Consider the following 27,773-nt stretch of genomic DNA (forward strand, 5'->3'; position numbering starts at 1 on the left):
AGGAACTGATCTCAGATCTGCCAATGGAGACGAACACCTCTAGTTCACTCATGAGACATAATAACAAACGAAGCGGCTCTTTTATGTACATATCTGTATATTGTATCGTTCAAATGATTTGACATTTTTGTTAATAACATTCGTTTCAACTTGGGCAAGATGTAGAATGTCATTTTGAGTACGGTGAAAGGAAACATCTCTTTCTAACCAGTCGGTTAGTTGACAGCGCGCTGCGCTCAAAGAATCAGGTAAACAACCGTTTATTTTTACATCAGTGCTGTAAACAAACAACACATACGCATATGTACATAACATAATACGTTATAACTGGCAACTTATATCGAGAGAAAATTGCAATAATGTAAATTTTTGGAGTTTTATGATTTCTAGCAAGTAGTGCTAACAGATGATGCAGCATTTTGTCTCATGACACTGTATGTAAAGACTGTATACTGAATTTATTATATTACATTTATGACAAAACTTTACATGTTTCTACTCTATTTTCATAATAGTAATCATTTTTAGATAAAACTGATTTTTGTAATTAAACTGCTGAACTATCTATCTATCTATCTATCTATCTATCTATCTATCTATCTATCTATCTATCTATCGTCTGTCTGTCATAGGTATAAATTTGTCTTTGAGGACAACCATCTCTGATCTCTGAGATGGGGAACCAGCTGGCTGGAATTGCTCCATCACAGATTCTTTCAGTGGACAGTTACTTCTCTGACATCCATGATTATGAATATGACAAGAGTCTTGGCAGTACACGCTTTTTCAAAGTGGCCCGGGCAAAACATAGAGAAGGATTGGTTGTGGTTAAGGTCTTTGCGATCCAGGATCCCTCTCTCCCCCTGACCAGCTACAAACAAGAACTGGAGGAGCTGAAAATCAGACTGCACTCTTGTCAGAACTGTTTGCCTTTTCAAAAAGCGACACTTACTGAGAAAGCAGCCATACTATTTCGGCAGTATGTTCGGGATAACTTGTATGACCGTATCAGTACCCGTCCGTTCCTTAACAACGTGGAGAAGAAGTGGATCGCCTTCCAGCTTCTTAATGCTGTGGACCAGGCCCATAAATCTGGTGTGCGTCATGGTGACATTAAAACTGAGAATGTTATGGTGACAAGCTGGAATTGGGTGCTGCTTACAGATTTTGCTAGTTTTAAACCTACTTACTTACCTGAAGACAACCCTGCAGATTTCAACTACTTCTTTGACACGTCCAGGAGGAGAACATGCTATATTGCACCAGAGAGGTTTGTGGATGGCAGCATGTTTGCCACAGAAAGTGACCAGACAACACCGCTTGTGGATCTCTCCAGCAATAGCCAGAGGACCAGGGGAGAGCTCAAACAGCCCATGGACATCTTCTCAGCTGGTATCCATCACTGTTATATTGTTTTCTTTTGGCTTAAAGCCAATGCATTATAATGTGATGTTTTTAAAAGATCTGTCTTTTTTTATTTTCTTTTGTTAGGTTGTGTGATTGCAGAGTTGTTTACTGAGGGTGTCCCACTCTTCGATCTCTCACAGCTGCTGGCTTACCGCAAAGGACATTTCCAAACCGAACAAGTGCTGATGAAAATTGAGGATCGCGGTATTAGAGAACTGGTAGCATTTCTATTCATTTGAGATTTTAGATATTTCTTATCATTTAAGTTACAAATCTTTACACTACTGTTAAAAAGTTTGGGGTTGGTACGATTTTTTTAATGGTTTGAAAGTAGTATTTTATGCTAACCAAAGCTAATTGTATTTGACCAAAATACAGTAATATTGTGAAACATGAATACAATTTAAAATTTTAAAAGTTTGCACATACCTTGCAGAATCTGCAAAATGTTAATTATTTTACCAAAATAAGTGGGATCATATAAAATGCATGTTATTATAAAAATTCAAAAGAGTTAAAATAAAATAATAGTTGATTCTTAATATGCCGTTGTTACCTGAATGATCCACAGCTTTTTTTTTTTTTTTTTTTGTGATAGTTGTTTGAGAGCCCTTAGTTTGTCCTGAACAGTTAAACTGCCCGCTGTTCTTCAGAAATTCTTTCAGGTCCCACAAATATTTAGGATTTTCAGCATTTTTGTGTATTGGAACCCTTTCCAACAATGCCTGTATGGTTTTGAGATCCATCTTTTGATGCTGGGGACAACTAAGGGACTCATATGCAACTATTGCAGAAGGTTCGAATGCTCACTGATGCTTCAGAAGAAAACATGCATTAAGAGCCGGGGGTGAATACTTTTTGAATTAAAAAAAAATGGAAAATGTAACTTATTTTGTCTTCTGGGAAACATGTAAGTATCTTCTGTAGCTTCTGAAAGGTGGCACTAAATGAAAAAAAATATGATATTTAGGCAAAATAAGAAAAATGTATACATCTTTATTCTGTTCAAAAGTGTACACCCCTGGCTCTTAATGCATCGTTTTTCCTTCTGAAGCATCAGTGAGCATTTGGACCTTCTGTAATAGTGGCATATGAGTCCCTCAGTTGTCCTCCGTGTCAAAAGATGGATCTCAAAATCATACAATCATTCTTGGAAAGGGTTTAAATACATAAATACAGAAAAAAAAACAAAGAATTTGTGGGACCTGAAGGATTTTTCTGCAGAACAGCAGGCAGTTTCAGGACAAACTAGGGACTCATGAACAACTATCACTAAACAACAAAAACAACAAACACAGCTTTGGATGTATTAAGAATCAAGAGCATGTAGGGTTATTTTTATAAATTTAACTATTATATTATTATCTTGTGGACTATATGTAAACGTCTTTTATGTAAAATATCTTATTCAGTTCAGCACTAAAAAAAAATAACTTGAGTTTTGTAATATCTCTCTTATTTTGGTAAAATTATTAACATTTAGCAGATTCTGCGAGGTGTATGTAAACTTTTGATCTCAACTGTATTTTAACATTTTTGGAATGTAATTTATTCCTGCAATGGCAAAGCTGAATTTTCTAAATATTACTCTATATAATTTCATCCATTTTATGCAGGTGGCACAAATGGTGCAGCGAGAACCGGAAAAGCGTCTGACAGCTGAAGAATATCTAAAACAGCAGCGAGGCAAAGCTTTCCCAGAAATCTTCTATACCTTCCTTCAGCCTTACATGGCTCAGTTTGCCAAGGAAACCTTCCAGTCTGCAGATGAGAGGGTGTTGGTGATTCGTAAGAACCTGGAGAACATCCTCAATAACTTGTGCAGTGCTGGCCAGACAGGGAAGACTGAAAAACAGGAGAAGGCATCTCAGGAGCTTAGTTCATCCAAGGAGCAAGGGCTGGTGGTGCTGGTGTCAGTGATCACATCCTGTCTGCAGACACTACGTTTCTGCGACTCCAAGCTGGCAGCCCTGGAGCTGATTCTTCATCTGGCTGGCCGGCTGAATGTGGAGATAGTGCTGGACAGGATTACACCTTACTTACTGCACTTCTGCAATGACTCTATGCCGCGCGTCAGGGCTGAGGCCGTTCGCACGCTGACTAAAGTGCTGGCGCTGGTCAAGGAGGTTCCTCGCAATGATGTCAACATCTACCCAGAATACATTTTACCTGGGATTGCCCACTTGGCCCAAGATGAAGCCACAATTGTCAGGCTTGCTTATGCAGGTATTCTAGTGCTAGAAAATGCTGGAGTAAATTGTGTTGACAAAATTGCTCTTTTTAAATGTGTAAATACTAAAAGATTTGCATTATGTAAAAAATCCACATCGTTTTATACATATGTGAACTAGCTGCACTCTGTGAGCTACTGACGCTACTTGTTGCTTTTTTTTACTGCAAGAACTCACACAACTTGGAAAATAAAATACTGATACAATGACCACAGCTACTGAAAGAGCTTACAGGTGGCAATGGATATAAGCATAGGCTTAAACCAAATGCCATACCATTCCCCACAAAGGATCGAAACACCCTCTAATATTGAGTGAAATCTGCGCTGAGAAACTCATAAATATATATTTATATAACTGAATACAATTCATTATATCATATTACTGTTCAAAAGATTGGGGTCAGTAAGATTTTTAAAGATACTTTTACACATTTCTGTACAAGAGTGGCAGCAGACACATTTAAAATATTATGAAAGAATTCTTCAAATAAATGCTGATTCATTAATTTTTTGTAATATGTTTAACTGTAAAGCAGTTGTTTTAAATTGTAATAATTCACAATATTGTTGTTTATACTGTATTTTCAATAGCAAAAAACATAACAATTTTTAAAAATTCTTACTGTCCCCAAATATTATATTATTATATTACAGAGAACATAGCACACTTGGCTGAGACAGCGCTTCGTTTTCTGGAGCTGGTGCAGGAAAATAATTTGAGCTCTGAACAAGACGTCAGTGGAGAGGACACAGAAGAAACTCTTCACCCCAATGAAAACTATGATTCAGGTAAATGTCTGTCCTTCAATTAAATCTCACTTTAATCTCAGAAGTTAGGAGATATTGTTTGTATGAATCCCAATGTAAGATCTCACTTTATGCACTTCAATAATAGCCAGCTTGTATGGAAACATTCTCATGCTGTCATTAAAATGCTGTGGATATGATCCATCCCCTGTCCAAAGAGCTGCAGGCCTTGCATGAGATGGTTCAGCAGAAGGTGGTGACTTTACTGAGCGACCCTGAGAACATTGTCAAACAGACGCTGATGGAAAACGGCATCACGCGCCTCTGCGTGTTCTTCGGCAGGCAGAAAGCCAACGATGTCCTTCTCTCCCACATGATCACCTTCCTCAATGACAAGAATGACTGGCACCTCCGTGGAGCTTTCTTTGACAGCATAGTTGGTAGGTTGCCTTCACCGTTGCTTCATATAATACCAGACAGTCTCTTGCAACATGTAACCAAATCTCCTTCTCCCTGCAGGTGTAGCAGCATATGTGGGCTGGCAGAGTTCCTCCATCCTGAAGCCTCTTCTGCAGCAAGGCCTGAGTGACGCTGAGGAGTTTGTCATTTATAAAGCTCTCAATGCTCTCACTTGCATGTGTCAGCTGGGGCTGCTGCAGAAACCTCACATTTATGAGTTTGTCAGTGATATTGGTGAGAGAAATTCTTTTCTTTTGTATGCCATTGTAGAATGTGCTTTATAATTACTGTGTATGAAAAATGTTGCTGTCCCACAGCTCCTTTCTTGTGTCACCCCAATCTGTGGATCCGCTATGGAGCCGTGGGTTTCATCACCGTTGTTGCTCAGCACCTAAACATCGCTGACGTCTACTGCAAACTCATGCCTCATCTCAACCCTTTCATCACACAGCCTATTATACAGGTGATTGGTCACAACTACTCTGAATAAAGTTCGTCTTTTGCATTGGACAAAAGACAGGAATGACATGAGGTTGAATAAATGATGACAGAATTTTCATTTAAATTTTTGACTCTCTTTCTGAACAGATTGATAAGGAGATTGTGTTGCTCAGTGTGCTGAAGGAGCCTGTAAGTCGCTCCATCTTTGACTATGCGCTGCGTTCAAAAGACATCGGAAGCCTTTTCAGACACCTGTTACTCCGCCAAAAGAAGCGCAACGGCTCCATCCCAGAATGCCCTGTTCCTGAGGATCCCGCAATTGCCCAGCTGCTTAAGAAACTTCTTTCACAGGTCAGGGAAAAAAATTATAAGTTTCAATTTTTTTTTTTTTTTTTTTTTTTTAATTATTACTGATTTATTTATTTTATTTTATTTAAGTTTTATTTTCTTTATAAATGTATAGGGCTGCTAGTTTAGGTTTCTTTGTGCTAAATCATTTTTAAATGAGGAAATAATTACTTTATTGTTTTAAAACACCATTTCTGTTATGAAAAAGCCATAGCACTGAACCTAACTCTAGTCCTAAATAATGGTTGGTTAATAGAAGTGTTGTTTCAAGAACAATAAGGCATGTTACCTAATGTCACACTGAAGTTTGCACTCAAAAGTTTACATACACCTTGCAGAATTTGCAAAATGTTTATTATTTTACAAAAATATGACTGATCATACAAAATGCATGTTATTTTTTATGTAGTACTGACCTGAAAAAGATATTTCAAATAAAAGATGTTAACATAGTACACAAGAGAAAATAATAGTTGAATTTATAAAAGTGACCCCATTCAAAAGTTTACATACACTTGATTCCTAATGCTGTGTTGTTACTTGAATTATCCAAAGCTGTGTTTTTTTTTAAGTGGTTGTCCATAAGTCCCTTGTTTATCCTGAACAGTTAAACTGCATGCTGTTCTTCAGAAAAATCCTTCAGGTCCCATAAATTCTTTGTTTTTCAGGATTTTTGTGTATTTCCAACAATGACTGTATGATTTTGAGATCTATCTTTTCACACCGAGGACAACTGGGGGACTCAAATGCAACTATTACAGAAGGTTCAAACACTCACTGATGCTTCAGTAGGAAAACTTTGAATTTAAAGATCAGGGTAAATTTTACTTATTTTGTCTTCTGGAATTGCAAGTATCTTCTATAGCTTCTGAAGGGCAGTACTAAATGGAGAAAAAAAAAATGGAACAAAAAAAAAATGTACACATCTTCATTCTGTTCAAAAGTTTTCACCCCCAGGCTCTTAATGCATCAGTGTGAAGAGATGGACCTCAAAATCATACAGTCATTGTTGGAAAGGGTTCAAATACACAAAAATGCTGAAAAAACAAAGAATTTGTTGGACCTGAAGGATTTTTATGAAGAACAGCTGGCAGTTTAACTGTTCAGGTCAAACAAGGGACTCATGAACAAATATCACTAAACAAAACAACAGCTGTGGATCATTTAGGTAATCACACAGTATTAAGAATCAAACTTATAAACGTTTAGCAGCGTAGCAGATCTATTCCACCAAGACAAGACACATCAGCATTGTCATGTCAGAGCCTCAGAGAGTTGTCATGGTAGAAATCAAGTTAAGCCATTATCATGTGATTTCTATCAGGGGATGACGGAAGCTGAGGAGGACAAGCTCTTATCGCTGAAAGACTTCATGCTCAAGTCCAACAAGGCCAAAGCCAACATCATAGACCAGAGCCACCTGAGTGATGGAGCCCACAGCGGAGTCATTGAACTGGGAACACTGGGCATCACTGGCCGACAGGTGGACCTCATCAAGCCCAAGCAGGAGTCTGAAGACAAGAGAGGTGGGTGACACATTTTCTGGGTGCATATTTACTGTTATTTATGAATATACAGTATGTACGCCTCACATGTCATTGGGTTGCCATTCAAAATTAATGTAATTTATTTTCATGTGTTTACAGACTTCATCCCTTCTGCCTCTGGTATATTATTTAGGTCTCAAGCAGCTGAGCTCTGTTTTATGAAGTTATAATCACTCACTTTGACTAACTATGAGGCTTTGTGCATCTAAATCTGAGAATTTCAAATAACAGGCAGCTGTGATTTGAATAGTGAAACAGTGTTTTGCATGAGTCACGACAGGTCATGTTGGCTAATAATGCTTTTTGTATCAGTCAGTTTGTTACAAACCAGTAGGAGTGTATGGCGGCTGGTAACTGAGTTAATTTAATCATAAATAATCATTGACTTCAGTATATAATCCTATTCAGAAGTTGTTGTTTTTTTAAATAAATTAATATTCTTATTCAGCAAGGTTACATTGAAATGATAAGAAATGATCACTTTTAATGTTACAAATAGTTCTTAATATGTACAAAATCAGCATATCAGAATGATTTTTAAAGGATAATGTGACACTAAAGCCTGCCCCTAAATATTCAGATTTGCATTATAAAAATGTGTTACACTTTAAAATATATTAAAATAGAAAACACTTGTAATATTTCACATTATTACTGTTTTGTTTAATCAAACAAATGTATCCTTTGTGAGACTTTTTCAAAAAAAGCGTTTCAAAATCTTGCTGACCTCAAACATTTAAATGGTAGTCTATGTAATTTTTTTCCCCCATCGATTTCTTCATAGCAGTTGATGATCAAATATGATGAATACTTTGTGACCCCATTCCTTTGGATAAATATACATTTTTACTTTTTTTTTTTTTTTCCAAATTCCATTTAAATTCATTTTTTTCCATTTTAATTTTTCTAGACACTGTTTTAATAATTTAAATTATAACAAATATTGATCAAAAAGCATGTCTGATTAATTGAAATCATGAAACTTATACAATTAAACAGCAATTTATTAACAATTTAACAAAAAACATTTTTTTTTTCTCAAATTCAGTTTTATTTTTACTAAATTGGAAAATAGGACCTACTTTTACATTCTGCGATATACAGCAAATTCCATTTTTATGACTCGATTCCGCGATTCAATCAATGTTTTCCACATCACGAAAACCATAAAGTCCTATAAATATGTTTATACTTTATTAGTTTACACACACTTTTTGAGCTAGTGTGAACATTTTTAAGGTGGACTGTAGATAAAGTTGCAGGTGGTTTAAAAATATTGCAGATTTATTTGCTGAGAGTTAAAGGTATAGTTCACCCAAAAATTAAAATTCTATCATCAATTACTCACCCTCATGTCATTCCAAACAATTCCAAAGACTTTTGTTGGTCTTCGGAACACAAATTAAGATATTTTTTTATCAAATCCAAGAGCTTTCTGACCATGCACAGACAGCAACACAGCTACGTTCATGGCCCAGAAAGATAGTAATAATAAAATAGTTCATGTGACATCAGTAGTTCAACCTTAATTTTATGAAGCTACGAGAATACTTTTTGTACGCAAATAACGCTTTTGATTTAACATATTCTTCACTTCCGTGTCAGTCTTTGATTCCTGTTCACTGGAGTACCAAAGTTGTACTGTTTGTGCACAAAAAATATTCTCGTAGCTTCTTAAATTTAAGGATGTCACATGGACTATTTTATCAATGTCCTTACTACCTTTTTAGGCATTAAATGTGTTAGTTGCGTTGCTGTCTAAGCAGGGTCAGAAAGCTCTCGGATTTCATCAAAAATATCCTAATTTGTGTTCTGAAGATGTACAAAGGTCTTACGGGTTTGGACTGACATGAGAGTGGGTGATGAGATAGTTCACCATTTTTGGGTGAACTATCCTTTTAATGACCTCAAAATATTAAGTTCTATGTCACTGTGCTGACTAAATGAATTGCCTGATTTCTTTTACACGTGTCAGTCCGCATGTTAACACTTTAACTGTGCACCCAGTATCAAAACCATCTAAACCACTTTTAAAGTAGATCAACTTTGGTTTCTCTACTTGCAGCTCGCAAACACACGAAACAGGACTCCAACTTGAACGAAGAGTGGAAGAGCATGTTTGGTTCTCTGGACCCTCCCAGCTCGGCGCAGACGCCCTCGACGGTACCTAATGTTCTAGTTCCGAGCGGTGGTGGGGAGCCCAACGGAACTCTGGCCGGAGAGCGCCTGCGATCTGAGAGTTCCTCACAGCCTCTTAACCTCCCTCATGTTCCATCCTCAGCCCAGGTCGACCGCTGAGCCGACAGTGTGCTATCGTCCCTCCCCTGCTCTTTCTCATCCTTTCTCATCCATCATCCTTTCTTCGTCAACACCTTTTTTAGTGTGCATTTGTCTGTGTTGCAGCTTTGTAGTCTGTAAAGGCTTTGAATCATATCAGTCATCTGATATTTTCCGTCATGTTTGCACAAACATGCAGGAATGTGCTGGAATTTCCCAGATTAAATGTGTTAGCCTGTTGTTCTTAAATAATAATGATTATAAAAGACTAAAACCTTTATCTTAAACCGCTTCATGTTGCTCTTCATTCGCAGATTCCTGAAGGTGGAGCCATGCAGCCCAGGAAAACCACAGCACTTCCTACTATTCAAGTAATACAGTCTGTAACCGGAGCGTCCACGTACCAGAGACGCATCACAACATGCAAGGCCGAGCTACAGCAGCTGGTGCAGCAGAAAAGAGAGCAATGCAATGCAGAGCGCATGGCCAAACAGATGATGGAGAGCGCCGAGTGGGAGAGCAGGCCTCCACTGCCAGGTACAATAGTCACGTCACCTCGATAATACATTGTGTGGACGTCTAGCCTCTGCTTATGCTTAAATTCGGAATATCACGCAGTTGTTTTAAAAGATATTGCTCCATTAAGTAACTTTTTGTGAGTGGCTTATAGTAAGACTAATTTAACTTTTTTTAAAAGGTGGTTTTGCTGTGGTTGAACTACTTTAAATTAGAGTTGATTGGGTTTTTTCTAGCTTGTTTGCCTCACACAGGTTATTTCCACTTTGGTAACTGCTGCTGTTACATTGCAGGATGGCATCCAAAAGGTCTTTTAGTGGCTCATCTCCATGAGCACAAATCTGCTGTGAACCGAATCAGAGTCTCTGATGAGCACTCAATCTTTGCTACATGCTCTAATGATGGAACTGTGAAGATCTGGGACAGCCAGAAAATGGAGGGCAAGACGACCACCACAAGGTATATACATAAACCTTGCAGAATTAACAAAATGTTAATTATTTTACCAAAATAAGAGGGATCATACAAAATGCATATTATTTTTTATTTTTTTATTTAGTACTGACCTGAATATGATATTTCACATAAAAGATATTTACATATAATTCACCAGAGAAAATAATAGTTGAATTTATAAAAATGACCCTGTTAAAAAGTTTACATACACTTGATTCTTAATACTGTGTTACCTGAATGATCCACAGCTGTTTTTTTTTTTTTGAGTCCCTTGTTTGTCCTGAACAGTGAACTGCCCGCTGTTCTTCAGAAAGGTCCCACAGCTTATTTGTGTATTTGAACCCTTTCCAACAATGACTATGATTTTCTGAAGGGCAGTACTAAACAAAAAAATATATAATATTTAGGCAAAATAAGAAAAATTTAATAAGAAAAAAAAATCTTCATTCTATTCAAAAGTTTTCACCCCCGGCTCTTAAAACATCTTAATCAGCCCCTCAGTTGTCCTCAATGTGAAAAGATGGATCTCAAAATCATACAGGTTCAAAAAAAAAAACTAAGAATTTGTGGGACATGAAGGATTTTTCTGAAGAACAGCAGGCAGTTTAACTGTTCAGGACAAACAACGGATTCATGAACAACCATCACTAAACAAAAAAACAAAAACAAACACAGCTGTGGATCATTCAGGTAACAACACAATTAAGAATGAAGTGCATGTAAACTTTAGAATGGGGTCATTTTTTTAAATTCAACTATTGTTGACTATATGTAAATGCCTTTTATGTGAAATATCTTCAGATCAGTACTAAATAAAAAATAACATGCATTTTGTATGATCCCTCTTATTTTGGTAAAATACTTAACATTTAGCAGATTCTGCAAGGTGTATGTAAACTTTTGACTTCAACTCTAATATCTATACAACTTTATAAATTGTCTAAGTTGCTGTTTTACTGTAATGTGAGCTGGGATGATTGAAAATATGATCGTTTTAGGTCGGTGCTGACATATTCTCGGATTGGAGGCCATGTGAAAACACTGACTTTTTGTCAGGGGTCGCATTACCTTGCTGTTGCATCAGATAATGGTTCCATCCAGCTTCTTGCAGTTGAGGCAAACAAGCCGCCCAAATCACCCAAAGTCCAGCCCTGTCAAACCAGGTGTGTGCAGGTTATGTTACTCCACTTGTAACATCCCGAATTTGTGTGCTAACATACAAATGAGTAAATCAAGAACATCAGAATCAGGTAGCAGTCAGATTAGTGAGTCACTGAGTCTCTTCCAGGTTCCTGGATCCAAAGGATGAGGGCTGTGTGGTGGATGTACATCACTTTAACTCGGGGGCGCAGACGGTTCTGGCCTACGCCACTGTGAATGGCTTTTTGGTGGGTTGGGACCTCCGCAGCAATAGCAATGCCTGGACCCTCCGCCATGACCTGCGCCTAGGCCTCATCACATCCTTTGCTGTGGACATGCACCAGTGTTGGCTGTGTGTGGGTAAGAAAACTGCATAGTGTTTCATGGTGCTTGCACAAGCAGGTGAAGCAGAAATACAGTTTTTGTTCCTGTACTATGATAGTGATTTGAAAAACTAGGTTTGCTCTCTCAAGCTTGGATTTATTTCATAGGCACAAGTAATGGCACAATGGCATGCTGGGATATGCGGTTTCAGTTACCAATTTCCAGCCACTCCCACCCAGCCCGAGCAAGAATCAGACGCCTACTGATGCATCCACTCTACCAGTCCTCTGTCATTGCAGGTGAAAAGTCTCTTGTGATCGCCAAGATTTTTTTTAAATCAAAAAATACAGTAAAAACAGCAATATTTTGAAAAGTTAATTATAGTTTCAAATACCGGTAACTGTTTTCTGTTTTAATATATTTTAAAATTAAATTATATTTCTGTGATGAAAAGCTGAAATTTTCAGAAGCCATTACTCCATTCTTCAATGTCACATGGTCCTTTGGAAATCATTCTAATATACTAATTTATGCTCAAGAAACATTTCTGATTATCAATGTTGAGAACAGTTAATTTATCCATCCCTTCAAAATAAAAAAAAGATATATAAGATAGTGTTCACAGAGGTTTTTCTCATCCTCTTCAGCTGTCCAAGGTAACAATGAGGTATCCATGTGGGATATGGAGACTGGAGACAGGAAGTTCACCCTCTGGGCCAGTTCTGCCCCTCCGCTTTCAGAGATGCAGGTATGTTGTTACTTCTGCACCACAATACATGTTCATAATAATGAATCAATTCACTCAGACCTACCTTCTGTCATTACACTGGAATCTGTCGTCTTCCACAGCCCTCTCCTCACAGTATTCATGGGATATACTGCAGCCCTGCTGATGGAAACCCTCTTCTACTTACAGCTGGATCTGACATGAGAATCAGGTGTGGCTAATTGGCAAGCTAATCACTATTGTCTTGTGATAATTTAACAGGCGAGAGGGCATCAAGGCTTGTCCGAATACAATGTTTGCACACCAACCTGTTTACAAAGACTGTGGCTGTATCCGAAATCGCCCCCTATACCCTATTCACTATTCCCTACATTAGTCCACTCGTACAGTTCACTTGAAGGAGTGAATGAAAACGAGTGAGTGAATTCGGACACTAAGTGCACTGGAAGGACTGCAGCTTTTGCATAGTATTGCTTACTGTTTAACAATCATTTAAAACGGACAGTTCGAGTAGTAAGATTAAAGGATTTATTTTGAACTATGTCAAGGAGTTTACGTATAAAACCTGGTTAAACAATTTAATAATCAATTTACAACGAATTTGTACCTGTGTTGTACGCTGTATTACGCAGTGGAAGAGCGCGTTGTAAAATTAATGGATGGATGTTTCAGCTGCGGGCGCCATCGTCTGGCGAGACGCGGGAATTCAGTCAGCGCGCGACTCTCACAGTGCATTATGGGTTATCTCTAGCTGTTGAGCGTACATCGGTTGTACACTCGTTTTTGCGGTGCATTGTGGGATTGAATGAGTGCACTCGGGAACGTCCACTATGGTTTCGAACACCTCTAAAAATGGCTGTCCCCTCAAATAGTGCCCTATTTGAGGGTATAGGGGGCGATTTCGGATACAGCCTGTGTCCACATAAATGTGAAATATTCCATATTTGTAAGGGGCATTTTCGTTTCCAGCTAAACGCTTTCCAAATACAGTTGATGTCAAAAGTTTACATACACTTGATTCTTAATACTGTGTTGTTACCTGAATGATCCAGTTTTTTGTTTAGTGATAGTTGTTCATGAGTCTCTTGTTTGTCCTAAACAGTTAAACTGCCTGCTGTTCTTTAGAAAAATCCTTCAAGTCTTTGGTTTTTCAGCATTTTTGTGTATTTGAACCCTTTCCAACAATGACTGTATGATTTTGAGATCCATCTTTTCACACTGAGGGACTCATATTACAAAAGGTTCAAATGCTCACTGATGCATCCGAATGAAAAATTATGCGTTAAGCCAGGGGGTGAAAACTTTTGAATTTGAAGATCAGGGTAAATTTGACTTATTTCGTCTTTTGGGAAACATGTACAGGTAAGTATCTTCTGTAGCTTCTGAAGGGCAGTACTAAATGAAAAAAAGAAAAAGATATTTAACAAAAAAAGAAAAATGTACACATCTTCATTCTGTTCAAAAGTTTACACCCCTGGCTCTTAATGCATTGTGTTTCTTTCTGAAGCATCAGTGAGCTGCCTTCAGATTCAGACCACAAGCAAATATCATATAGCTGGGTGCAAAAGTTTTACATCGCAATGTTATGAGGCCATGTGCAGATAAATTGAGCATGTTATGTACAATTCAACTGTGTTCTGTATGATATCTGCAGGTTTTGGGATTTGGCCTACCCTGAGAGGTCATACATCGTCGCAGGTGGTGCAAACGACTCTCTTCACTGCCCTTCTGTGTTCTACAACCGCAAGATCATTGAAGGAACAGAAGTAGTACAGGTCTGAAGCTCATTTCTATCTGAATTTTTGTATTCTGCACATTTACTATATAGTTAGCTGATCTTCTCATCTCCCTTCAACCTCACCAGGAGATCCACAGTAAGCAAAAGAGCGGATCCACTGAAGACACGCCTCGCCGTGGACCAGAATCCCTTCCTGTGGGTCACCACGACATTATTACTGATATTGCGACTTTCCAAACCACCCAGGGCTTTATAGTCACCTCCTCTAGAGATGGCATTGTCAAAGTCTGGAAGTGAGACACACTGTGCCAAGATGGGACGACGTTACTGTATATGTATGTCCGATCAAGTGCACTGTTAATTTAAATATAATGCCAATTAATATAATTAAGTCATTTAGGATCAAATCCAATTTCAAAAAATGTAAACATAGCTCTTTAAAACAGTGAAATCCAACAGTTTGTGTGTGAACCGTTTGCATTGTATGTTTTTGTTTTTCTGTGCAACTGCTTTAAGGTCATACAATAAGACCACACCGTAGAAAACAGGAAATGGTGAGCTAAAACAGTGTTTCACGCAGTAGTTACACTTATAGTGTTATTTCTGCACAGCTAAACGCATGTAGTTGAATGCTTGGATGGAGATGAAACTTCCATTATAATCACAGTGTAATAGTTATGGATATTACTGAATAAATATGACAAATGTGTCAGTTTGCTTTTTTTTGTTCAGCACAGCATTTTTAGCATTATTTCAAGCGAACATAAAAGATATAAAATGACTCGTGGATTTCGAATACATAAAATCAAGTCCAACGGTACTTTTTTATTATGGAAAACCTGGTTTTGCTCAAACATATGACAGATTACAGAAGTAAAATAGGTTGTGGGCAGTTTTTTAGAGGTTAAAAAATGCATAGACTTTAACAAATGTGTAAATATTGAAAACTATTTTTCAAAACCGTATTAAAAAAATTATTGCACATTACTAGTGCTGTCACAGAACATCTCCACTCAAAAAAAAAAACTTTATGTACACTGACATTTTAATCTACACACTTACAGTGTGACTTCCAGAAGTTTCTGCCAAGTGATTAAAAATTAAAAAAGGTAATTGAGACTTTTTATTTCACAAACAGACTTTAAAAAATACAAAATATAAACTATATAGCCTATAATATACAATATAGCCATTCTGAGCAAAAAAGTCAGAATCGGAGATTAAAAACATTTGTCTCCACCACAGAATAAAATATAAAAGAAAATTGGAATTTTGTGAAAAATTCTGACTTTTCAGAATTATTAGGGAAAAAAGGCATAAACTAAGGCCCTGTTTACACTTGTGCATTTTCTTTTTTAAATGGCGCTTTAAAATGAAAATTTTACTCTACACTGTCGTTTTCACTGCGTTTCACAAACAATCTTCATCCAGCATATTATATTAATAATAAGCATGATGTTATTTTTTTTTACACAGAGCGAATGTGGGCAGGTATGCCATTGTTTTCAAAAGTCTCCATTTTGGTCCATTTACAGTAAAATGCAATCCTGGAGTTTTCAAACTAAAATGGGGTCTGCAGCTTTTTCGAGGGTCGATAATGCCGGAGTAGTGTAAACGACAGGTGTAACCGCATTTTTTCAAACAAAAATGCACTTGTGTAAACATAGCCTAAGATATAACTAAGAATTGCAAGAGAAAAAGTAAAAATTGTGGAATCGAAGCAGCAATTACTTTTTTTTATCTCTTGGCGGAAACAGGAAATCTTCCATACTTAGCTGACCATAAAAGTACCAAGAACATAAAAAAATACTTATTTGCTTTTGTGTTGGAGTGCTTGTAGATAATTATTTGCTTTTTTGTAGTAAAACCTGCAAAAACATAATTTTCTAGCTCTGAGAAAATTATTACTAAATATGATAGTGAAGAAAGTGTCATTTAGAAAGTTGTCCTGGTTAAACGACTCTTACACAAAGAGCTTCACATTCCTTCTGTGTGTCGAACCTGTTTTTGTTTCCTCCACATCCTCCAAACCAGAAGTGAATGCATTCATTCTGCTGGATGTCATAGTGCCAGCTTAAAACATAATCACTGCAGGGCCCCACATCCTGTTTCATGAGGCACGCATCTGTGAGCGGAAACATCAGGAAAGAGTTTGGTCAATGACACTTCAGGCCATATTGTATTTGCCATATCAAATCCTTTTACTGTCTTTACAAAGAAAATAGAGACAGAAAGCCAGACAAGCAGTTAGAGAGACGGCTCATTTCTCACCATCCACTAATGCTGTTTCCTCTTTCGCCTGCAGGATTACTTCAGGACCTGGAGATTTAATAAAGAATAAAATGTTTTAGCAGTTGTTTTATAATGACAAAGTACCTTCTGTGATCATTGATTTCTTAAAGGTGCAGTGCAGTTTGTAATTTCTGTGCCACTACAGAATTGCAGATTTGTGGGACTTGACATAGTAACTAGCGGTTTGAATTTTGGGTGAAAAATCATTAAACTAGACTATTTTTGTTGACTATTTTCTGTTTTGCTGGTCTTTCAGACTGGTATGTTGGCTAGATTTAGAGGAGCTTTGGGCAACCTTTCAGCTATTGAGTCTGAAGGGTTGACCAGATTTCTGAAACGGAAACCACATTTTCTAGTTATTATATGAGCCATTTGAGTTGTCTTGAAAAACTGAAAAAATATGTCTGAATGCAAATTGTATAATATCTAAGGTACACTCACCTCAAATTTGTCACTATCTGAAACACAGTAATAATCATATAATTAGAAGGGTTATATTGACCTATTAAGATTTTTAGATCTACATTGTAAATCTATTTTTTGCTATTTTATTAAAATTTTTTACAGAGGTAAATCAATAACAATTACATTTTTAACAATATTTCAAGTGTAATTTATGAGATTTGTTGTATTTTGAATGTAATTTTTCTTTGTAAAAGGCAAAAAGTTGATAATACTGATTTCTAAGTTAAGGATTCATTAGTTTGAACATACATTGAACCAAACACTATCATAACATTTTATTATTAACATATTTTTGACAAAACATGGTTCGGGACAGCCACCTCCCAACTGAAAGTACTCACTAAACAAAGATTTGATATATGTTAAGCTTACTGATACTTAAATATTATTGTGGGTTTCAAGAGATAATAAGAGAATCTTAGCAAACATCTAAGATTAGAATACGTAAAAGCTTTTTAAATGTGTTTTTTGGTTGTGGGACAGCAGTTTGCACCACTTCTGTAGAATAGCCCATACAGTATGATACAACAGTGAGTACACCTCTCACATTTCAACAACTATTTTAGTATATCTTCTCAAGGGACAATACTATGGAAATGAAACTTGGATATATTTTAGAGTAGTCAATGTGCAGCTAGTATAGATTTACTGTCCTCTGAAAATAACTTAACATACAGCCATTATTGTCAAAATAGCTGGCAACAAAAGTGAGTACACCCTAAGTGAACTTGTCCAAAGTGTCAATATACTGTGTTAGCACCATTGTTATCTGGCACTGCCTTAATCATCCTGGGCATGAAATTGACCAGAGCTGCACAGGTTGTTGCTGAGATCCTCTTCCACTCCACACGGAGCTGCTGGACGTTAGACACATGGTGCTCAATAGGGTTCAGGTCTGGAGACATACTTGGCCACCCCATTACCTTCACCTTCAGCTTCCTCAGCAAGGCAGTTGTCATCTTGGTGGTGTGTTTGGGATCGTTATCATGTTGGAAAACTGCCGTTTGGCTTAGTTTCTGGAGTGAAGGCATCATGTTCTGCTTCAGAATGTACAGTACATAATGGAATCCATGTTTCCCTCAATTAACTGCAGCTCCCCAGTACCAGCAGCACTCATGCAGCCCCATATTATGATGCTACCACCTCCATGCTTGACTGTAGGCAAGACACAATTTTCTTGGTGCTCCTCACCAGGGAATCGCCACACATGCTGGACACCATCTGAGCCAAACAAGTTTTCTATCAGTCTCATCAGACCAGAAGACATGGTTCCAGTAATTCATGCTCTTGGTTAGGTTGTCTTCAGCAAACTGTTTGCGGGCTTTCTAGTGAGCCAGCTTCAAATGAGACTTCCTTCTGGGATGACGCCAATGCAAACCGACTTGTTGCAGTGTGCGGCGTATAGTCTGAGCACTGACAAGCTGACCTACTACTTCTGCAACCTTTGAAGTAATGCTGGCAGCACTCATGCATCTGCTTTTTGAGGTTCTGCACCTGATGCACAGAACGAGTGCTCAACTTTGTTGATCGACCCTTCCAAGGCCTGTTTCGAATGAAACCCATCTTGGAAAACCTCTGTATGATCCTGACAACTGTAGTGTAACTCGGTTTCAGGGTGTTACTAAACCTCTAGTAGCCTTGGCCATCTTTGTGGAGAGCAACAATTCTAAATCTCAAATCCTCAGAGAATTCTTTGCCATGAGGTGCCATGTTGAACATCCAGAGGTCAGTATGAGAGAATTGTACTTAAAGCACCTAATTTTAACTGCTCTAATACAAGATACAAAACTTTGTGTGGTCCTGTCAAGCAGACTAAAATATAAACATGATGAATAGGACATGTGGCTTTGCATGGTTCAACAACATACTACTGTTATCACTTAGGGTGTGCTCACTTTTGTTGCCAGCTATTTTGACAATAATAACTGTATTTTGAGTTATATTCCACAATAAATCTATACTGCTATACAAGCTGCACATTGACTACTCTAAAATATATACAAGTTTCATTTATATAGTATTGTCCCTTGAGAAGATGTACTAAAATGCTTGTTGAAATGTGAGGGGTGTACTTATTTTTGTGAGATACTGTAACTGTACATGAATTAAAAAATGATTTGAGACACTGCACAAAAGACTTACTTTGTTTGCCACAGGTCTGAAGGCATTCCTTTTCTGAGTTGAAACGGTTACTGTTCCCGTCACAGCCCCCGTACCAGAAGGGTAAACATGCACCGACCGCTTTACTATAGTACCAGCGCTCCACATATCCAGCACAGACGGTGCCACGGTCACTGTTCAGCTGACAAGGATCTGAAAGCAAAACATTAACTAATAAGCCATTTTTAAATAAAACTGCTTTTGTTTAAAGTGAAGTAAAATGTAAGCTCTTTTTGTTGCATATGTTTAAGCACTTAAAGCACTGTGGGATATGAGCAGAGGTTTGTAAGAACCTACTGTCTGTGCGGTCAACCGGAGACTTGACTCCTGAGTTTCCACGGCCTGAGTTCTGCTGGTCCCCAGTCTCCTCCTGTCCAGCGTCTACTTGCTCTATTTCCTCTTCCTCCAGCACATCTGGGTAAGCATTGGATGGCAAAGGAACACTAGAAAACAGTGGAAATTAAATTAATTATAATTTAAAATAAATAAAATATATTATAATATACAATTAATTATAAATACATTTAGATGTTAATAAAAATTTATTTATTTATTTATTACACTACCAGTCAAAACATTTTTGGGCAGATTTTGAATGTTTTTTAAAGAAGTATTTTCTGCTCTCCAAGCCTGCATTTCTTTGATCCAAAGTACAGCAAAAATAGTTTTATTTTAAAATATTTTTATTTAAATAACTATTTAAAATAACTGTTTTTTTTATTTGAATATATATTAAAATGTAATTTATTCCTGTGATTTCAAAGCTGAATATTTAGCATTACTCCAGTCACATGATCCTTCAGACATCATTCCAATATGCTGATTTGCAGCTCAAAAAACATTTATTATTATTATTATCATTAGTATAATTTTTTTAAGTTTCTTTGATGAAGAGACAGTTCAGAAGAACAGCATTTTGCAAAATAGAAATCTTTTGTAACATTATAAATGTCTTTATCATCATTTTGGATTAATTTAAAGCATCCTTGCTAAATAAAAGTATTAATTTCTATAGTTTCTTTCCTTAAAAAAACGATACTTACTCCATGCCTTTTGAATGGTATAGTGTATAATGTTACAAAAGCTTTTTATTTCAGATAAATGCTAATCTTTGGATCTTTCTATTTATCAAATAATCCTGAAAAAAATTTACTTAGCTGTTTTAAATATTTATTTATTTATTTATTTGTATATTTTATTAACTTCAGTCTTAATAAATAATTACCTGCCTCTTTTTTTATGTAAATTACATTCAGAAATAAATAAATTAATTGCAGGTTTATTAACCTGCATTTTACTAAACTGCACATTTCTATTTAAATGACTTGCATTATATTTAAATTACATTCAATATGAATAAACATGCATATAAATAAACATGTATTTATATTTGTCAGATCAGTTTTTGTCAGTTCATACCTATATACAGGTCTCTCTGCAGCCTCGTAGTCCAAACGCTGACCTTGACCTTGGAAATTACTACACTGACTCTGGAATGATGAATGAGGGTAGGTGTTCACATTTTCTGCAATCACAAATAAACTATATGAGCACACACAAGTCTATCAAGATTTCAGCAAAAGTTATACAAAGCCATCCTTAAAGGAGAAGTTCACTTTTAGAACAAATTTACAGATAATTTACTCACCGCCTTTTCATCAAGATCATCAAGATGTTCATGTCTTTCTTTCTTCAGTCGTAAAGAAATGATGTTTTTTGAGGAAAACATTTTGGGATTATTTTCCATATAGTGGACTTCTATGGTGCCCCCGAGATTGAACTTCCAAAATGCAGCTTCAAAGGGCTCTAAACGATCCCAGCAGAGGACGATTTTGAAGTTGGAGAAGAAAATGAGATGGGAGTTTTTCGACCTACTCTAACTGTCATGACAAGCTTTTGAGGTTAAGTATATAAATCGCTGTTTTTTTTTTTAGAAAATAACCGATCGTTTCGCTAGATAAGACCCCTCTCCCTCGGCTGGGATCATTTAGAGCCCTTCGAAGCTGCATTTAAACTGCATTTTGGAAGTTCAAACTCACGGGCACCATAGAAGTCCACTATATGGAGAGAAATCCTGAAATGTTTTCCTCAAAAAACAATTCTTTACAACTGAAGAAAGAAAGACATGAACATCTTGAATGACAAGGGAGTGAGTAAATTATCTGTAATTTTTTGTTCTGGAAGTGAACTTCTCCTTTAAGAGATAATTCACCCAAAAAGGAAAATATTGTAATTTATTCACCCTCATGGTTGTTTCTGTGACTTTCGATATCAATAATTATCACACTAAGTTGTAGAAAGTTGTAAAAACCAAAAACTAATCTTTCTAGTCAGAACATGACAAACACTTCACATTTTTGAATCCTTTAAACTTGTCCAGTTATTTTTCCTTAAAGGATCAGTTCACTTCCAGACATCCAAGATGTTAATGTCTTTCTTTCTTTAGTCAAAAAGAAATTAAAGTTTTTAAGAAAAACAATCCAGCACTTTTTTTCTATATAGTGAACTTCAATGGGAATCATTGTTGAAGGCTCAAATAGCAGTTTCAATGCAGCTTTAAAGGACTCTACACAATCCCATATGAGGAATAAATGTCTTGTCTAGCAAAACGATTGGTCATTTTCTAAAAAAATTTACATTTATATACTTTTTAACCACAAATGCTCATTTTGCATGTTGGAAACGTCACATGTGGTTAGTTCTTCGTCTGTGTACTTCGGTTCAAAAACTGTAGAGCTCTTTGAAGCTGCACTGAACTGCAATTTTAACCGTCAATCCATTGAGCACCATTGATGTCCACTATATGGAGAAAAATCCTGGAATGTTTTCTCAAAAACCTTAATTTCCTTTTGACTGAAAAAAGAAAGAAAGATCTTGGATGACATGGGGGTGAGTAAATTATCAGGAATTTTTATTCTGTAAGTAAACTAATCGTTTAAAGCACATCAAGCATTCCTTACTGCTCAGAATGTGGAAGAACGTCCTCATGAAGCGCTGCGTATACTCTTGTTCTCCATTTTTCAAGTGGCCCAGGTGAATGATGTGCTGTTCTAAGGGGTAGCTAGCAAGCTCCTCCACTTGAGCAGTGTTGATGTGGTTACCCACCGTCAGGGTGAAGAGAACAACACCCTCACACTTCGCCACCTTGGAGATAAAGTCCAACTTCGCTCTGTCCTGAGATGCCGTCTCCTCCCCAATAATAGCCAGGACCATCTTGTTCTTGCGACTCTTAGGAGCTGTGAGGATGCCCTGCATTATGGCGTATTCCATCGCAAGACCCAGTCGGGAAGAGCCTCCGGTTTGCTCAAGATCCTGGTAGATGCTTCTTTTCATTTGACCGCGATCTGAGAACTGTTGGAAGCCGAATATGACTTTGACGCCGGACTGAGCTTCACTGTACGAGGAGCTCTGCTGGTAGACGGCCACTCTTGCGTGTCTGTCGGCCCCGTTGGGTTGATTGCTCACAACGATCTGATCGAGAACACTGCCGAGCACCTCCTTCACACCCTCGTACTCATCAGCAAGGATGCTACGGGAGCCGTCCACAATCACTGCAAAGTCCACGTCTAATTCCTGAGGAGTAGATGCCAGGTTGGTGCCCTCACATTCTCTAGCTGGTCTGCAGGGATCTTAGAAGAGAAAAGAGAGCAGATGTGATCACAAACAAACTATGGTCATAGATCTCCATAGGAAGATCTGCAGAAATCAAACACTCATATATTTTTTTGTAATTATTAAATGCTATCAGCTACCTTTAAGTGTATAGTACTTTGTTTACATATTCATTTGTGACCCTGGACCACAAAACCAGTCTTAAGTAGCATGGGTATATTTGTAGCAATAGCCAACAATATAACGTATGAGTCAAAATTATCGATTTTTCTTTTATGCCAAAAATCATTAGGATGTTAAGTAAAGATCATGTTCCAAAAGGATATTTTGTAAATTTCCTACCATAAATATATCAAAACTTTATTTTTGATTCGTAATATGCAATTGCTAAGAACTTCTTTTGAACAACTTTAAAGGCGATTTTTTCTAATTTTTTTCACCCTCAGATTCCAGATTTTTAAATTGTTTTATCTCGGCCAAATATTGTCGCATCCTAACAAACCATACATCAACGGCAAGCTTAATTTCAGCTTTCAGATGATGTATAAATCTCAATTTAAAAAAATGGACCCTTATGACTGGTTTTGTGGTTCAGGGTCACATTTGATAAAAAATATTTGAGTTCTTATTTAATTCAATGACCTTATTGGCAGAATGTTTGCAAATATGAACACTGTTTGAGACACTATACTCAGAAGAAAACTGTGAGATTTAAGAAAGGTGTCTATTTGCTCTCCATTTTGTTTAATTAAAAATAGTTATATTATACAGAAAAATACAGGTATTATATTATATTATATTATGTTTCTTTAATAGTATTATTATTCAGCAAAGACACACTGACAGTAAAGACATTTGTGACCTTGGGCAACAAAAATGTACGGCTATATTTGTAACAGTAGCCAAAAATACACTGTCAAGATGATCAATTTTTCTTTTATGCCAAAAATTATTAGGATATTAAAGATCATGTTCCATGAAGATATTTTGTAAATTTTCATAACGTAAATATATCTAATATTTAATAATTAATCTTAATTTTTGATTAGTAATATGCATGGCTAAGAACTTCATTTGAACAACTTTAAAGGCGATTTTCTTAATATTTTGATTTGTTTTTCACCCTCAGATTCCAGATTTTCAAATAGTTGTATCTAGGCCAAATATTGTCCTATTACAACCATACATTAATGGAAAGCTTTTTTATTCAGCTTTTGGATGATATATAAATCTCAATTTCAAAAAAATTGACCCTTATGACTGGTTTTGAGGTCCAGGGTTACATTTATAATGTTAAAAAAGTACTTGAACTTATTCATCAAGGTAATACTGAAAAAATTACCATGGTTTACACAATATTATGCATTTTTACATAATAATAATAATAATATTTCTTGAGCAAATCAGCGTATTGCAACGATTTCTGAAGGATTGTGTGACACTTAAAACTAAAGTAATGATGCTGAATAAATTATATTTTAAAATATGTTAAACACATTATTAAATTTATATTGTAATAAGTTTAATTTAATTTCTGGGTGTGAGAAAGATGGAGAGAAAGAACTGGGACTTACCAAAGCAAATAACACAACTCTGGATCTTACTGAGAGTAGCATTCTGTTCTTGCACTCTACCCAGCACAGTCAAGATAAAACTCTGGGTTTCATCTGCCTGCATACAACAAAACATCACACAAGGATAATTAATAGGTCTACACACTGTTAAAAAACACAGTGTTTTGTATTCAAACTTCTTGTATTAGGCACACACATCATGATTTAATAATTAAAGGGACAGCTCACCCAAAAGCAAAATTCAGTCAGCATTCAGACTGGTTTAAAGAACCAATTCACTGAAATGTTTCGTTAAACAACCAAAAATGAAAATTCTGTCATTAATTACTCACAGATAATGGACTATTTGGACTAATGGGACTATTTAACAATGTAATACCTTTCTTAGTCATGTATGTGTCAGTTACATTGCTGTCTATGCAGGGTCAGAAAGATCTTGGATTTCATCAAAATATCTTAACTTGTGTTCCAAAGATGAAAAAAGATCTTATAGGTTTGGAGCAACATGAGGGTGAGCAATTAATGACAGAATTTTAATTTTTGCATTAACTATTCCTTTAAATAATAAAAAGTAAAGTGAAAAACAGATTTACGTATCCTTACAGTAACCTTACCTCAAAAGCTTTTCTCATATTAGGTACATTCCTAAGTGAGATGACGCCTAGCTTAATATTCAGGGCTTTGTATTCTAAAATGGCTGTGGTGAGGGTCGTCGAATCCTGAGATTCACCGGCCGTGAGGAAGATCGCAACCTTCCTCATCAGGACACCCTTTCGCACACGCTTCAGGACATTCCTGCCCACGAAGCGCATAGCGGCGCCAATGTTACGTCGATTTGAAGTGCGTTCCAGGCCGATGTTATTCACTGCTTCAATAAGCTGCCTCTTGCGGTGATAGTCGGTGAAGCGGATCAGGTATTTGGTGTAGGAGCTGTAGGAGACCACAGCCACCCGAGCCCCCGTCGGGCAGCTGCTCTCTGCAATGTTGATATTGTCCAGCAGTCTGAGGACTACAGATCGCATGCGTTCAAAAGCTTGAGGAGTCACATCTTCAGACATGTCCAAGCCAATCACAAGATCAGTGGGGTAGGCAGGGCATTTTATGTTGTCTAGAGAGACAAATATATAAGAGAGAGAAAAGTTAGAAACCATATTTATAAATTAAATTGGTTAAATATGTGTTCTTTGAAATATGACAAAATGTTACCTACCTCTGCAGCACACTGTTTAAAAATAAATAAATAAATAAAACATGTCAATAAAAACCATCCTTATCATCTTTTAAGAAAAAAAGAAAGAATCATAAATAAAGATTTCTTACCACAGTTGTCTCGGACATATGAGATTAGCTGACAGTCCTACAAAAGAATATATATTATTTAGATATGTATATACACTACCAGTCAAAAGATTTTTAATGTTTTTTAAAGAATTATTTTTTGCTCACCAAGCTTTTTTTATTTGATCCAAAATACAGCAAAACAGTAATAATGTGAAATGTTTTTACTATCTGAAATAACTGCTTTCTATTTGAAGACATTTTAAAGGTTGTATCAGCGATTTCTAGCCTGAAACATAAAGCGTCAAATTCAGCTGACCTTTCATCACGATCCGCTCGCTGCCTGCTCCATAAATTGTCTGTGAAAAAAACGCGTCTCTCTGGTCAGCCTAGGGTCCGAGATATGCCAAAAAAACAATCGGCACTACCAACCTTTCCACAGATAAACAAACAGTGTTCCAACCAATCAGCGTCAGGGGTTTGGTGTTGTGGACTTTCGCTCCGCCTCCCTCTCATCCCTGCACCAGTAGGAAAGTCCACAACACCAAACCCCTGACGCTGATTGGTTGGAACACTGTTTCTTTATGTGTGGAAAGGTTGGTAGTGCCGATTGTTTTTTTGGCATATCTCGGACCCTAGGCTGACCAGAGAGACGCGGTTTTTTCACAGACAATTTATGGGGCAGGCAGCGAGCGGATCGTGAAGAAAGGTCAGCTGAAATTGACACTTTATGTTTTAGGCTAGAAATCGCTGATACAACCTTTAAAATGCAATTTATTCCTGTGATTAAATATACATTTTCAGCATCATTACACAGTCACATGATCCTTCAGAATTTTTTTTTATTATTATCATCAATATTTAAAATATTTGAGTACATTTTTTTCAGGATTCTTTGATGAGTAGAAAGATCCAAAGATCAGCATTTATCTGAAATAAAAAGCTTTTGTAACATTATACACTATACCATTCAAATTATAGAATTTTTTATTATAGAACTTTTATTCAGCAAGGATGTTATAAATTGATCAAAAGTGATGATACAGACATTTGTCTTTATATATGTATATTTATTTATATATAATGTTACAAAAGATTTCTATTTCAGCTAAATGCTGTTCTTCTGAACTTTCTATTTATCAAAAAAATGAAAAAAAAATCACTCGGCTGTTTTTAACATAATAATATTAATAACAAATGTTCTTTGGGCAGAAAATCAGAATATTAGAATGATTTCTGAAGGATCATGTAACTGGAGTAATGATGCTAAAAATTCAGGAATACATTAATTTTTAAAATATATTCAAATAGAAATTAGTTATATTAAAATGAAAAAATATTTTTTTTAAATGTACTGTACTTTGGATCAAATAAATGCAGGCTTGGTGAGCAGAAGAGACTTCTTTAAAAAACATTAAAAATCTTACTGTCCAAACACTTTTGACTGGTAGTGTATTTTTTAAATTGAACAATATTTCAATCTATTTATATATATTTCAAATTGTGGTTATTGTGTGTAACTACTGCAAATATACTATATTTGTACTAAATTTACATTACCACTTTTAGAATCCTGAAAAAATGGATCATGAAAATGGAAAAAAATGTTCATCTAAAAACATCTAAGTGTTAACTATAGCAGTAACAAAAAAAAATAAAAAATAGAAACTTACAGACATCTGTCTGGTTCCTCGTGGTCCTTTTTGGCCCTATGTGAAGAAAACAACATTCTGTATCCCTTCATATTCTCATGATCATATGATGTGAATAATTTTAATATAAACATACCCTGTGTCCAGTCACCCCCTCGCTGCCAGGTTCTCCAGGTGGTCCTGCCCTACCAGAATTGCCCTGTTATCAGACATACAATTAAGTCTCCTTAAGGCTCATAATGCAGAGTGAGTATGAGTAAAAAATAAAACTTCAAAATGTTTTTACCGCTCTTCCCCTGTTGCCTTTAGGAGCGCCACCTCCATTTGTTCCTTTAAAACCCTGTTCACCCTGAATGTCAAAAAGGAAAGTGACTAAACAT

The 27,773-nt window shown here is 36.4% G+C and overlaps 2 protein-coding genes across 5 annotated transcripts in view; one reads left to right on the forward strand and one right to left on the reverse strand.

Annotated features, from left to right (window-relative positions):
* The first annotated feature begins 36 nt into the window (after window positions 1-36).
* Window positions 37-15,069, forward strand: pik3r4 (phosphoinositide-3-kinase, regulatory subunit 4). 4 transcript variants are annotated; one of them, XM_073847354.1, is made up of 21 exons: window positions 37-248; window positions 633-1,392; window positions 1,492-1,625; window positions 3,024-3,633; window positions 4,295-4,429; window positions 4,606-4,827; window positions 4,907-5,080; window positions 5,164-5,309; window positions 5,435-5,638; window positions 6,960-7,161; window positions 7,282-7,302; window positions 9,248-9,468; window positions 9,774-9,996; window positions 10,269-10,434; window positions 11,430-11,594; window positions 11,720-11,931; window positions 12,063-12,194; window positions 12,543-12,643; window positions 12,745-12,833; window positions 14,277-14,397; window positions 14,487-15,069. In XM_073847354.1, the coding sequence occupies exons 2-21, from the start codon at window positions 675-677 to the stop codon at window positions 14,655-14,657; spliced, it is 4,167 nt and encodes a 1,388-aa protein (XP_073703455.1). In that variant the 5' UTR covers window positions 37-248; window positions 633-674; the 3' UTR covers window positions 14,658-15,069. The 4 variants fall into 4 exon arrangements, with proteins under 4 accessions (XP_073703455.1, XP_073703457.1, XP_073703456.1 ...); XM_073847356.1 differs by having other exon boundaries at window positions 9,248-9,345; XM_073847355.1 differs by lacking the exon at window positions 7,282-7,302.
* Window positions 15,070-15,165: 96 nt separating this feature from the next.
* Window positions 15,166-27,773, reverse strand: part of col6a4a (collagen, type VI, alpha 4a) — a 33,736-nt gene continuing 21,128 nt past the window's right edge. Inside the window, exons 28-40 of the mRNA XM_073847762.1 lie at window positions 27,680-27,742; window positions 27,530-27,592; window positions 27,415-27,450; window positions 25,784-25,820; window positions 25,674-25,685; window positions 25,078-25,571; window positions 24,464-24,560; window positions 22,238-22,906; window positions 20,697-20,802; window positions 19,575-19,720; window positions 19,260-19,430; window positions 16,632-16,679; window positions 15,166-16,485 (exon numbers count right to left, since the gene is read on the reverse strand). Coding sequence (XP_073703863.1) covers window positions 16,313-16,485; window positions 16,632-16,679; window positions 19,260-19,430; window positions 19,575-19,720; window positions 20,697-20,802; window positions 22,238-22,906; window positions 24,464-24,560; window positions 25,078-25,571; window positions 25,674-25,685; window positions 25,784-25,820; window positions 27,415-27,450; window positions 27,530-27,592; window positions 27,680-27,742 — 2,115 coding nt within the window. The 3' untranslated portion in view covers window positions 15,166-16,312. The remainder of the gene's footprint in view (window positions 16,486-16,631; window positions 16,680-19,259; window positions 19,431-19,574; window positions 19,721-20,696; window positions 20,803-22,237; window positions 22,907-24,463; window positions 24,561-25,077; window positions 25,572-25,673; window positions 25,686-25,783; window positions 25,821-27,414; window positions 27,451-27,529; window positions 27,593-27,679; window positions 27,743-27,773) is intronic.

This window comes from Garra rufa, chromosome 9, assembly GCF_049309525.1.
Source record: "Garra rufa chromosome 9, GarRuf1.0, whole genome shotgun sequence".
NCBI lineage: Eukaryota > Metazoa > Chordata > Actinopteri > Cypriniformes > Cyprinidae > Garra > Garra rufa.